General features: G+C 35.7%; 1 protein-coding gene and 1 pseudogene across 1 annotated transcript in view; both read right to left on the reverse strand.

Annotated features, from left to right (window-relative positions):
* The window catches only part of PCCA (propionyl-CoA carboxylase subunit alpha), a 526,460-nt gene that overhangs the window by 156,887 nt on the left and 355,448 nt on the right, over positions 1-14,125 (reverse strand). Inside the window, exon 19 of the mRNA XM_037143368.2 lies at positions 12,977-13,079. Within this exon, the coding sequence (XP_036999263.2) occupies positions 12,977-13,079 (103 nt within the window). The remainder of the gene's footprint in view (positions 1-12,976; positions 13,080-14,125) is intronic.
* On the reverse strand, positions 7,018-10,372 carry LOC119047879 (triosephosphate isomerase-like; annotated as a pseudogene).

Genomic DNA, 14,125 nt, shown 5'->3' on the forward strand with positions numbered 1-14,125 from the left:
CCAACCTATCAGATGCCCAGTTCAAAACTCTGGTAATCAGAATGCTCACAGAATTGCCTGAGTGTGGCCACAAAATAGAGCAAAAAGTTAAGACTATGAAAAGTGAAATAAAGGAAAATGTACATGAAACCAACAGTGACGGGAAGAAAACTGGGACTCAAATAAACAGAAGGACCAGAAGGAAGAAATAAACATTCAACAAGAACAGAATAAAGAAAGAATTAAAAGAAAATGAGTAGAGGCTTATGAACCTACAGGACAACTTTACATGTTCCAATGTCTGAATCACAGAGGTGCCAGAAGGAGAGAAGGTTGAAAACGTACTTGAAAACATAATGAAGAGAACTTCTCTGATCTGGCAAAGGAAATGGACTTCCAGGAAGTCCAGGAATCTCAGAGAGTCCCAAAGAAGTTGGACCCAAGGAGGAACACACCAAGGCACATCATAATTACATCATCCAAGATGAAAAGATAAAGAAAGAATCTTAAAAGCAGCAAGAGAAAAGGAGACAGTTTCCTACAATGGAGTTCCCATAAGACTACCACCTGATCTCTCAAAAGAAACCTTACAGGCAAAAAGGAGATGGAAAGAAGTATTCCAAGTCATGAAAGGCAAGGACCTACATCCAGGATTACTCTATTCAGCAAAGCTATCATTTAGAATGGAAGGGCAGTTAAAGTGCTTCTCAGATAAGGAACAGAAGCACTGACTCAAGTTAAAGAAGTTTATCATCACCGAGCCCTTATTATATGAAGTGTTAAAGGGAATTACCTAAGAAAAATAAGATCAAAACTATGAACAGTAAAATGACAACAAACGCACAACTATCAACAATGGAACCCAAAAAACAAAAACAAACTAAGCAAACAACTAGAACAGGAACAGAATCACAGAAATGGAGATCACATGGAGGATTAGCAGCAGGGAAGGAGAGGGGGGATGGGGGAAAAGGTACAGGGAATAAGCAGCATAAATGGTAGGTAGAAAATAGACAGGAGGAGGTTAAGAATAGTATGGGAAATGCAGAAGCCAAAGAGCTTATCTATATGACCCATGAACATGATCTAAGGTGTGGGGGGAATGCTGGTGGTAGAAGGTATACAAGGTGGAGGGAATAAAGGGGAGGAAATGGAACAACTCTAATAGTATAATCAATAAAATATATTAAAAATATAAAAAGCTATGAATTTTCTAGAAAAAAAATCATAGAGGCAAAAGGACAGATATAATAATATTGTACTTTTTCTAGGTATTTCAAAATTATTTCTTTAAATGAACCAAGATGATTCATTCTTACCAGTACTCATAAAAATTCTAGTAACTACATGGTTTAGCATTACTCTCTACAAATGGAATAAAAACAACAGAGATTATGATGTAAAGTACAGTTGTAAACTCACATTGAAAATACATTTCAGATTTTTTACATTAACATTTAAAAACAAAGAAAATGTTATTTGGTACATGAGATTATTTATTAGTATATGCTAAGTTCATTTCATTTTTAATATTTGTGAAATGTGATGTAAAAACTTATATAGATCTACTTATAACCACGCTTTCCAAGTTGTCTCCAAATCTGAAAACGAACTGGTGGGATAATTTCTTAGACAAAAATTCTAGAACAAAATACATGGAGCAAAACAAATGAGAAAGGGCTGGCTATATTTGAGAAGGAAAATCTCAAACAATGCATATATAATTATTTTTTATTATGCACTCATATGTAATTATTGTTTTTCATTCTTATGTTCATCACCATATTATTTCTTTGGGAAGAAAAACACAGGGATTGTAATTTCAATGATATGAATACTATAAAACATTTCCTTCCCTTCACCACAGGCATGCAAAGATGAGACAGTTTTACCTCAACCAAAATGAGTATTATTAAGAGAACAAAAGGAAAGCACAAACTCCTTTGGATGCAGAATCTTATCTATCTCAAATCTCGTATTCTTTAAAAAAATGTTACTTGTGTAAAACTGTAAAATCACCATTAAAATCAGTATTTTGAATTTGAAAAATTATTTGAAAACACTAATTTGAAAAATACATTAATATCACAACAGGTAATAAGACACTAAAAATGCTTTCTAACATCTACCCTTAATTCTGTGTATTTTTTGAAAATTGGGTACATTTGTACATAACATTGTGTACATTTCTTTGTGATTTATTTAGGTTCTTGTGATGCCTTTTATGGTTCTATTAAATTGTATGATTGGAACCTTAACTTTCAACATATCACAAAAATATTTTTTTATCATGTAACAAAAGTATTCTGGTTAGAAATAAATGTATTATTTCTTGTATTAACAAAGATTTACCCACAATCTAGCAGAGTTAATTTTCCACAACAGTGCTACTATTTCTCAGAATTTTATCTAGCAAAACTACTTCAGAAAGTTAGATGCAAGGAGGTACTAAGTAGTTCATGTGCCTTAGAATCACATTGACCTGGGCTTATTATATTCTGTAGGTACAAGATGTGTGAGTTTGGCTCTTTTACTTAGTCTTTCTGAACCTTAGTTTTGAAACTCATTTGTAAACTCATCTGTAACATCTACCTTGTAGGTTACTGCTGTCTCATTTAGAGATAATACTTATAAAGCACTTACAAAGTGCCAGGGGCAAAGCACATATTTTAATAAAATTGACCGAAGTAATCTTTTGCTTTATAAAAATAACTTTGAATAAACTAAAACAGGTATCAAAAACAACAATAAACCTAGAACAAGGTAGGGAAGACCTTTTCTCACTCTACCATTTATGGAAAACAATAGTAAAATTAAGGAAGCATACAATTTTGTAATAAGAAATTAAAGTTATTTATCTATAGAACATATCTCTGAATTTTCAATAAACCATGTCTTATAAGTTTTATTGTTTTATCCCTGACATTTAAATCCATTATCTATTTGGGGTTAATTTTGTCATACAAGTTCAACATGAGGTAGAGATCCAACTTCATTATTTTGTATGTAGCTACCTACTTGTTCTACCAATAGTTGTTGAAAAAAAACTATTCTTTCCCTCACTGATTTATCTTGACACCTTTGTGAAAAACCTCTCAACTGTACATTGATGGGTTTATTTCTGGATTCTCAATTCTATGCAATTAATCCTTGTTTATCCTTAATGCAAGTACTACACTGTCCTGATTACAAGACAGTTTTCTAGTAAGTTTTGAAAGGGGAAGTATGAATTCTCTAACTTTGTTATTTTTTCAAGATTGTTTTAGCTAACCTGGGTCCCTTAAGTTTCCATATGACTTTTAGTTAACAGCTTGGCAATTTCTGACAAAAATAAAGTTTGGATTCTAATAAGAATTATACTGGGAAATAAGCCATTTTAACAGTATTAAAGTTTTCAATTTATAAATGTTAGATGTTTTCTGTTTATTTGGATTATATCTAATTTCTTTGTCAAGAGTCTATAGTTTTCACAGTGTAAGTTTTGCACTTCTTTTGTTAGATTTACTTTAAATATTATATTCTTTTGATGTTTTTGTTAGTGGAATTTAACAATTTATATTTGTATTACTCATTGCAAGTTAATAAGAATATAACTTAATTGTATTTACCTTGTACCTTGCACTCTTGGCTAAACTTATTTATTAATTTTAATAACTTCTCATTGAATTTCTTAGGATTTTATACATATAACAACATATGATTTGCAAATAGTGATTTTCATCATTTTCACCAATTATAGTTGGTTTGCTGCACAGAACCGCTGTTCAAGACTGCTGTTTAAGTTTTTAAAAATATTTTATTTATTTACTCTTAGAGACAGGAAAAGGGAGGGAGAAACTGAGGGAGAGAAACATCGATGTGTTACAGATACATCAATCGGTTGCCTCTCACATGCCCCCAACTGGGGATGTGGACTGTAACCCAGGCAATCTTTTTGTTCACAGGCTGGTGCTCCACCCACTGAGTCAAACCAGGTCTGCCATTTAACTTTTAATATAAATTTTATCAATACATAACTTATCTAAAATTGGAAGAACAAAATAGTTTGTAATTTAAAACCACAGGAAAGTTTTACGAGTATCAAAAATTAGGTTTTTACTTTTATATAAAAAGCAAAATCTATTTAGGAACATGAACTGAAAAAAAAATTTTAAAAACTGAAAAACATTACCTTGCTTGCCACTACTAAATGTTACTTTTGATTACTGAGAGTTTTCTTTTTAGCCATTAGCACAAAAATTCTATTGGAATGAAAAAATTCAGTAGTCTAAGGATTGTTGTTATTCTATCAGACACATTGAAATTAAGAACAAACTGACAGTAACCAGAGGGGAGGTAAGAGGGGATAATGGGGGCAAAAGGGGGAAGGGTTTTTAGGAACATGTGTAAAGGACACATGGACAAATCCAAAGGCAGGTAGGATCAAGGGTGGGAGGTAGGGATGGCTGGGGTGACGAGGGAGTGGTGGAGTAAAAATGGAGACAACTGTACTTGAACAATAATAAAAAAAGAGGGACAAAAAATTAGTTAACAAGATCTTCAGAAAATTTTCTATATGTGGCTCACTGTAGGTAACAAATGGTATCTAGGATCATCTGCAAGTGTTTTATAGCTTATCAGTAGTTAACATGAAGTATCAGGCAAAACAAAATTTAAGTGCATGCACAGTACTCATTACCTCACCATTGGGAAGGCGGAATTCCTCAGCTAATTTTCTTTGTATCAAGAGTACTCTGACACTCTTCTTTGAAGTGAACTGTGTTCAGTACGCATTTAGTCTTTTATTATCTTTAAGATAGCAAATGCATTAATCTTTTTCCTTTATCATGAACTACTGTGACCAGTTTCGCATTATGCAAAATAAAAAAATAGATACCTTCTTGAGAACCCAAAGAGGAACTGTAAAAATAATATAAACAGATATCACTTTATTTTTGATACTTTTTAAAAAATTATTTATTTATTTTTATTGATTATGCCATTACAGTTGTTCTATTCCCCCCTTCATTCCCCTCCATCCTGCCCCCCCATCCCCACCATTATCCCCCTTTAGTTTATGACCATGTGTCTCAAGTTCTTTAGATTCTGTATTTCCCATACTATTCTTGCCCCCCCCAATCTATTTTCTACCTACTGTCTATGCTACTTATTTTCTGTACCTTCTCCCCCCTTCTCCTCCTCCCACTCCCCTGTTGCTAACCCTCCTTGAGATCTTAATTTCTATGTTTCCACTCCTGATCTAGCTGTCCTTTTAGTTTGCTTTTGTTTTAGGTGTGATTGTTAATAACCATGAGTTTGCTGTCCTTTCACTGTTCATGTTTTTTTAACTTCTTTTTCTTAGATAAGTCCCTTTAGCATTTCATATAATAAGGGCTTGGTGATGATGAACTTCTTGAATTTGATCTTATCTGAGGAGCACTTTATCTGCCCTTCCATTCTAAATGAAAGTTTTGCTGGATAGAGCAATCTTGGTTGTAGATCTTTGGTTTTCATGACTTGGAATACCTCTTTCCAGCCCCTTCTTGCCTGTAAGGTCTCTTTTGAGAAATCAACTGACAGTCTGATGGAAATTCCTTTGTAGGTGACTATCCCCTTATCTCTTGCTGCTTCTAGGATTCTCTCCTTCATTTTAATCTTGGCTAATATAATGATGATGTGCTTTGGTGTGTTTCTTCTTGGGTCCAACTTCTTTGGGACTCTCTGAGCTTCCTGGATTTCCTGGAAGTCTATTTTCTTCACCAGATTGGGGAAATTCTCCTTTATTATTTGTTCAAATAAGTTTTCCATTGGTGGCTGTTCCTTTCCCCCTTCTGGTACCCCTATAATTCCGATGTTGGAACGTTTAAAGATGTCCTGGAGGTTCCTAAGACTCTCATTTTTTTGAATTCTTGTTTCTTCACTCTTTTCTGTTTGGCCATTATTTGCTTTCTTCTGGTCCACTCCATTGATTTGAGTTCCAGTTTCCTTTTCATCGCTATTGATTTCCTGTGTAATTCCATTCATTTCAATTAGTTTTGCCTTCATATGTATATCTAATTTGGGGCTATAATCAACCAGTTCTGTGAGCATCCTGATCACCAGTGTTTTAAACTGTGCGTCTGAGAGTTTTGCTATTCCTTCATCGCTTAGATTTATAGGCTCTGGGGTTTTGAGTTCTTCTTGAGCCATTTTTGTTCTGTTCACGCCGTTAAGTACGAGGAGGGGAGCCTTGGACTCCCAGGTCGCTGGGTTGTGATGCTGTATGTGGGGGCGTAGTCAGAGTGGGGAAATGATGACCCCCTCTGCTGTTTCTTGCACCGCTGGGTGAGGAGCAGAGCCTCGGGTGGTTTACCAGGGCAGGGCCACTTAGGTCCCTGGGTTATAATGCTGTATGTGGAGGCGGGGTCAGAGCGAGGAAATGGCAGCGCCCTCTGCTGCCGCTCACCACTGGGGCCTGCTGGGTCCCATCCAATCGCCCACTCCCTTGCTTGTCTATCCACGCACCGATGGGAGACCACAGTCAACCCGCAGACCTGCTCCCTTGCTGTTTCCTCGTGGGCGCTCGCTGAGTTGCCAACCAGGTCCAACCCTGCGCCTGGATTCCGCGCGCCTGAGTCCATCTGACCGAGTTTTCCTGTGCAACTCAGCTCCTCCAGCTGCTGGTTTCACCCCTCTTACCGGTCAGGCTGAAGAATTTGTTGATATCAGACTTCCAAAAAGTTCAATTTTCTGTGTTCTGGCTGTGTTTTCTATTGCTAATATTAAGTTGTCTCTAAATTTGGTTGTATGAGGAAGCACGGCGTCTCCACCTATGCCTCCATCTTGGCGGAAGTCTATTTTTGATACTTTTGAGTTTATCATCTTAATAAGCTAAAAGTTTCAACATGTTTACCAGGTTTTATACTTCTTTTTTTAATTTTATTTAGCTATTTTTCAAGTACAGTTTTTTGTCTATTTCTCCCATCCCAGCCCCCCTGCCCCGTATCCCCACCTCCCTCCCATCCCCCCCAGTCCTCATCCCTGTGTCTTTCATACTTGTTCCTCAATATCCCTCCCCATTTTTCCCCTTATACTTAATTAATTCTTCGTCTACTCATTCTGACACTTGCATTCAGATCAGAATAAAGACTTAAAACACATAAAGTACTATACCTCTTCTACGTCGTCATTTAACTTTTAGCTCTACCATGCTTTCTTCATTTCCTAAAAGTTTTATCCTCCCTGCTTTTTAATGTTTCATTCAAAATACTAATTTGCATTGGTTTGTGTATTTAAAAAATTTTTAAGTAACATAAAACTTACCATCTGAACCATTTAAAGTATACAGTTCAGTGGTATTAAATATACACATTTTTATACTACCTGCTACCATCATCACCAATCCAACTCCAGAATTATTTTCATCCTGCGAAACTGAAACTCTGTATCCTTTAAACAACAATTCCCCATCTCCAACTCCTTCCAGGCCCTGGGATTTTCTGTCTACAAATTTGACTACTCCTTTGTGACTGGTTTATTTTACTTAGTAAATTGTCATCAAAGTTCATTCATGTTCACTCATTCAGCATGTGTCAAAATTTTCTTCCCTTTTTAAGGCTGAATAATATTTGACTGTGTGTACATATCATATTTTGTTTATCTATTCATTTATCAATGGACATGGGTTGCTTCCATCTATCGGTGATTGTGAATAATGTTGCTGAATATAGGTGTGCAAATATCATCACTCAAGACCCTCCTTCCTTTTTTTGTTCGATATATACTCAGCAGTAGAATTTCTGATATATGGTAATTCTAATCTTAATTATTTGAAACACCACTATTTTTACAGTAGCTGCACCATTTCATACTCCAACCAACAGTTCACAAGATGAACTGTTTCTCCTCATCATTATCAACACTTACTATTTTCTGGATGTTTAGAGTAGCCACCCTAAGGGCTGTGAGTTACGTTCAATTGTAGTTTTGATTTGCATTTTGCTAATGGTTAGTAATGTTGAACATTTTTTCATGTGCATATTGCCCATTTATATATTTATCTTCTTTGAAGAAATGTTTATTCAAGTCCTTTGCCCATTTTTAAATCAGGTTGTGTGTTCGTTTTGCTGTTGAGTTGTTGAAATCCTTTATATATTCTGGATAATATTTTTTGTCAGATATATATTTTCTTCTCTTCCAGGGGTTGCATTTTCACTCTGTTGATTGTGTCCTTTGACACACAGAAAAATTTCACATTTTGATGTAGACTAATTTACCTTTATTTTTCTTCTGTTGACTAGGTTTTTAATGTCATTTTCAAGAAATGATCATCAAATCTAATGTTCTATGGCTTTTCCCATGTGTTCTTTTAAGAGTTTTATAACTTTAGCTCTTACATTTATGTCTTTTTTTTTTAAAGATTTTATTTATTTATTTGAAAAGAGAGAGGGGGAGGGAATAAGGGAGAGAGAGAAACATTGATCTGTGGTTGCCTCTTGTGCAGCCCCTACTGGGGACCTGACCCACAACCCAGGCGTGTGCCCTAACTGGGAATTCAACTGGTGACCCTTTGGTTTCCAGGCTGGCACTCAATCCACTGAGCCACACCAAACAGGGCACATTTATATCTTTAATACATGTTTAATTAATTTTATATTTGCTTTGCACCTCAATCAAAATCATTTGACCATATAATTAAGGGTTTATTTCTGGGTATTTAAGTCTACTTCATTGGTTTATGTGTCTGTGTTACTCCAGTACAACAATGTTTTAATTACTTTAAAGTTTTGAAATGGAAAAGTGTGAGCTTTCCAACCATGTTCTTTTTCCATTTTTTGGGGGGGGAGCTATTTGGTGTACCTTGAGATTCAGTGTGAATTGTGGAATGGATTTTTCCATTTCTGCAAAACTCCATTGGGATTTTGATAAGGATTGCATTGAATCTGTAAATTACTTTGGGTGGTATTGACATAATAACAACATTAAGTCTTCCAATCCATGAACATAAAATGACATTCCATTGTTTATATCTTTTTTTTTTAGTGGCAGGTGTTTATTCCCTGCTCCCCACCACCACCAAGTGGGACAGCTCAGATATACAACAACACCCAGGTGTTAGCACCAGGGATGAGAACAGAACCCCTGGACTCTGAGGGGAAGACAGGACTCTCTCCCAGTCCTTGGTCCCATGGTTCGAGATAGAAGAAGAGAATGGCTTCTCCTTCCTGCCTTCACTGGGGACTGAGGGGCCCACAAGCAAACTACCCCTTCTACTTCTAAGCCAAGGAGAAGCCACTTTGTTGACATATTTCATTCCAATTATTATAGTAAGCAGAGAAGGGATTGGCCTGGTCCCAGACATTATAAGGTAAGATATAAATGGTAAAGGAGAAGTACAGTTTGGATTAGGCCATGACTAGGGGCAGGTGATACTTAGTGTGTGTGTTAGGGGGAGAGCAATTACTGGGCTTCTGAGCTTCGTTGCCCTTGGCATAGCAGAAAAGAGAGGTGAGATGAATGGGGCTTATTGTTTGGCATTGATGATGTCCACAAATTCAGGCTTGAGGGGTACACCACCCACAAGAAAGCCATCCACATCAGGCTGGCTTGCCAGCTCCTTGCAGGTTGCCCCAGTCACAGAACCTCCATAAATGATGTGGGTGCTCTTAGCCACTGCATCAAAGACATTGGACTTAAGCAATCTCCAGAGCTTTTCATGTACTTCCTGGGCCTGTTGAGGTGTTGGAGTCTTGCCTGCATCAATTGCCCACACAGGCTCATAGGCCAGAAGAACTTTGCTCCAGTTCTTCACATTATCTGCAATGACTCTGGTTTGTTTGAAAATGACCTTCTCAGTGACGCCAGCTTCTCATCTAGCTTCTCCCCAATGCAGGTGATCACTCCAAGTTCCTCAGACAGTGCATGAGCCACTTTCTGCCCAATCTGCTCATCTGACTCCCCAAAGACATGCTTTCTCTCCGAGTGCCCTAGAACTACCCATGTGGCTCTACAGTCTTTGATCATGCCAGGGCTAATCTCCTCAGTAAGACCCCATTAGTCATTTTGTAGCAGTTGTGGGCAACCACAGCAATCTTGAGATATAGCTTCTGCCTGGCAAAGTCAATGTAGGCAGTGGGGGGTGCACAAACCACCTCGGTGTCTGCTGGCACCTTAGCCTCATTCAGGGCATCGAGTTCCCAAGATTCGCTTTCTGCCCATGCATCTTCCAGTTCCCCTCCATGAAAAACTTCCTGGAGGGTGCCATGGTGCTGGAGCCAGCACAATGAAGATCAGGATCACCTCTTCTTTCGTTTCTTTTGGCAACACCTTGTAGTTTCTAGTGCAATGTAGTTTCCAGTGTACAGTACTAGTCTCTTTCCTCCAAAGGTAAGTTTATTCCTAAGTATCTTATTCTTTTCTTTTTTTCTATTGCTGTTTAAGTACAGTTGTTTCCATTTTATCCCCCACCCCACCCATCTCCACCTCCCATCCTCGAACCTACCCCCTTCGGCTTGGTCCATGTGTCTTTTATACATGCTCCTTGATGGTCCCCCCATTATCCCCTATTATCCCTCTCCTCAAGCCCCTCTGGTAACTGTCAGTTTGTCCTTTATTTCAATGTCTCTGGTTTATTTTGCTTGCTTGTTTTATTGATTAGGTTCCACTTATAATTGAGATCTTATTCTTTTTGTGCTATTGTAAATGAAATTGTTTTTGCTTTGTATATTTTTAAGTCTTATCTACAAATTCTTTTTTTAACAGGAAACCATCAAGATTTGTACATTTGCTGTGCTTTTCTAATTTGAAATATCTTATAACTTAAACATTTTTAATTAAATAAAAACATGGAGTATCTGAAGCATTACTGTGGGCTAAGCAAATATGACTTTTCCTGTGCTACCTCTGGGGTCATTAACCTGTACTGTCACCTCAGAGCTAATACATTTGTTGCTTGATGTGGTAGGTAATCTGGAAAACAGATCAACTATAGGGTCACCCCTCTCCCCTCTGAGACCCTAAAAGCAGGGATTTCACACTATAATGAGCATTTACTTACTCCACATAATTCAGATCAACTCTTTTCAAAATAGTAATAATGTCAAATGAAATTCAATACAAATATGCTTAGGAAAAAAGGAATATATGATCAGGAATACCCTCTTTTCCAATGGTTTGATGCTTCTAATAGTAGCTAAGCCAATAAATATGGGAAGTAGTTATTTTTAAGGAAAATTTGTAATGGATTAATTTTATATTTTTTTAAATAGTCTTATTTTCCTCCTGAGCTAAAAAGTGAAACAGGAAGTAAAAATTCAGACACCACTTGAAATGTCAGGCCCATGAACTCTAGTTTTCCAACATGGAATCTAAACAAGCACAAAGAAATAACAGTTCTAAGAAGTATTTGGGGCAGTATTTTGGGGAAGTATTAAGGCAAGGCTCTGCTTAGAAAAATACAGTGTTGCGGTATCAGATTACCACTATAGTAGTGACTTGAAACAGAATATGCTGAAGTCTACATTTTTATAAAGTTAATTTTCCCCCAGGAAAATGCTAGATGATAATATTAATACTCTCTACAATATATATAATTTGCTACTGTCCATTTACAAAGCTATTCTTTTAAAACAATCATATAGAAAGAAGGAATGTAAAGAATCACATAAATTCATCACAAAATGTATCATAAGACAACTGTTTAACTCCATCAAAGCTTTCATTTTAAGAGAGTTGAGTAAAACATTTTTAGCAACAAATGCTTTAGCAATTTTGGCATACAGAATGAATCACAAAATTTAAAGAGAACCAAGGAGACTACCATTAATTGAGAAGTAATCTCATTTACTTGTGACTCTAGCACATAAGAATATCAGCTTTTCTAGTGCAACAGCTTAGCACTTACATCTAGCACACAGCCAGCATATTGTAAGTATCCGTTGAATACATTAATCCTCATTAAGTTTTTACTTCTGGCATTTTCTAGTTGGGATCAAGAAACTGCCATGCACTTAAAACCTCAGCCGGTCTTATTTCAGTGAAATTTTGTCATTTTGATTTTCATATCCTGTTTATTTTTTTTTAATTCTTATCCAAGGACAATTTTTTCATTGCTTCTAGAGAAAGAGGGAGGGATAGAGAGAAACTAGATGGAAGAGAGAAACATCGATTGGTTGCCTCCTATACACACTCCAACACAAATCCATTGTATGTGCCCAGACTGGGAATGGAACCTGCAACCTAGGTATGTGCTCTGATTGGGAACTGAACCCAGAACCCTTCAGTTATGGGACCATGCTCCAACCAGCTGAGCCACACAGGTCATGGCCTATTTAAATCTTTTGATAAAACAGTTTTGATAAACTTTTCCCCAAAACAAAAGGACATTTCCATGCAACTTAGCCTTAAGAAAAGGAATGTAAATTTATATACTATTTACTATACTAACTACATAGTAGTTTCTGGGTTCATGCTGAAACTAGAAAAATGACACAAGCTAAAATAATAACTTCACACCATAGTACAAACACCAAATCTTATTGTAACATTATTCAGTAAAGACACAAATTAAACCAAAGCAGTTCTGTTGTGGATATATCCAAGGATTTTAAGTTCTTCAAAATAAATGTCACCATAAGGTAAATTTAGCCTCAAAAATGTCTCACAACATGAAATCTCACGAAAATGTTTTATGAGGCTTCAGATTATCATTTTAAAATGGTTATCTACCACAGCTATCATATGCTTGGAATTATAATTGAAGGTGCTCTTCTCTAAAGCAAAGCTAAATGTATCTCAGTAAAACAAAATAAATCAGGTATCAGGAGTTGGTTTAGAATATAGCTAAATCTAGAAATGTATTTCCTAACTACCATAAGAGAAAAAAATTTCCATTTACATTCAGGTTCTTAAAGAAAATGAAACAAATACATTCAAACAAACATTCAAAAGATGAGAGTCACTGAAAAAGTTAAAAATTGTTTTAATATAGAAAATTTCAAGATTACATCCCATGCAAAAAAAAGAAAGAAACAAAACTTACAGAGAATGTTTTCCCACTGTTTGATACTACAACAGTATGAACTTGATCATTCAATTGTATTGAAAGCTCCCAGTTAGCCACCTGCAGTCTAACAATAGGCACTCTGGAGTAGAAAGAAAAGAAAAACAGTTAATAATTTCATACTTGTCCCTCTCAGGAAACTGATTTTCTTTTGACATTAAGTGTGAAGAGTATAACTTTCAAAGACTATATTTCAAGACATTTTATTTTAAAAGATTTTATCCTTGAAAAAAAAACCCAGAGAGATTAAAAAAAAACCCACACACAGACACTCCAAGGACAACAGCATTCATTCTAAGATAATTGTGGTACCATCATGTACTTGAAGTACCACCATTTATTCTGTGAAATCAGTTGCTTTATTTGTGACAATTCTTCAAAGATTAACCTTCTTTAAGCAATATTAATTTCTTTTCAATATTTGATTACCATCCAAGACTTTTTTTAAAGAACTATAATGCTAGTCTTTTCTGTATTGAGTTTGCAAAAAAACTGCACATAATTAACATATACAACTCAGTGAGTTTGGACATATTTATTCACTCATGTTACCATCACCACAATCAAGGTAATAAACATTTCCATTACCTCCAAAAGTTTCCTTTTGTTTTTGGTTTTATTTGTGTTGATAAGAATACAAACAACACCAATAATGCTGGCCCTATTTAACACACAAGTTTTTTGTTGTGCATGATCAATATTACATGGTACAGGAAAATTGGGTGAAGCAGCAAGAGACAAAACTACTTTTAAAATACAAATACTCTATACAATTTTACAAATTTACAATATTATAATGGTTTCTGAATTAAACTAGTTTAAGTGTTGCACTTTTACATTATTTATAGTCGTGAAGTAATATATTAACTATTAAATATGTAGTATTCAGACTCTGGCCTAAGTCATAGTTCTGAAAAAAGGTTGTAGATAATATTTTAATTTAAACTACCTCCTTTGCCATCAGCAATTTCAAAAGGATTCTCTGAGTATTTAATTTTTTTTAAAGTCATAGTCACAAAAATCTTTGAATATAATCAGATCACTTCTAGACATAATGTCTAATGGAGGATAGTTAATCATTGAGGTGAATATTTTTTATTCATCCCACTACTTACTGATTTATTTCCT

Source organism: Artibeus jamaicensis, unplaced genomic scaffold (assembly GCF_021234435.1).
Source record: "Artibeus jamaicensis isolate MK-2021 breed Jamaican fruit bat unplaced genomic scaffold, CSHL_Jam_final contig_1819, whole genome shotgun sequence".
NCBI classification, from domain to species: Eukaryota; Metazoa; Chordata; class Mammalia; order Chiroptera; family Phyllostomidae; genus Artibeus; species Artibeus jamaicensis.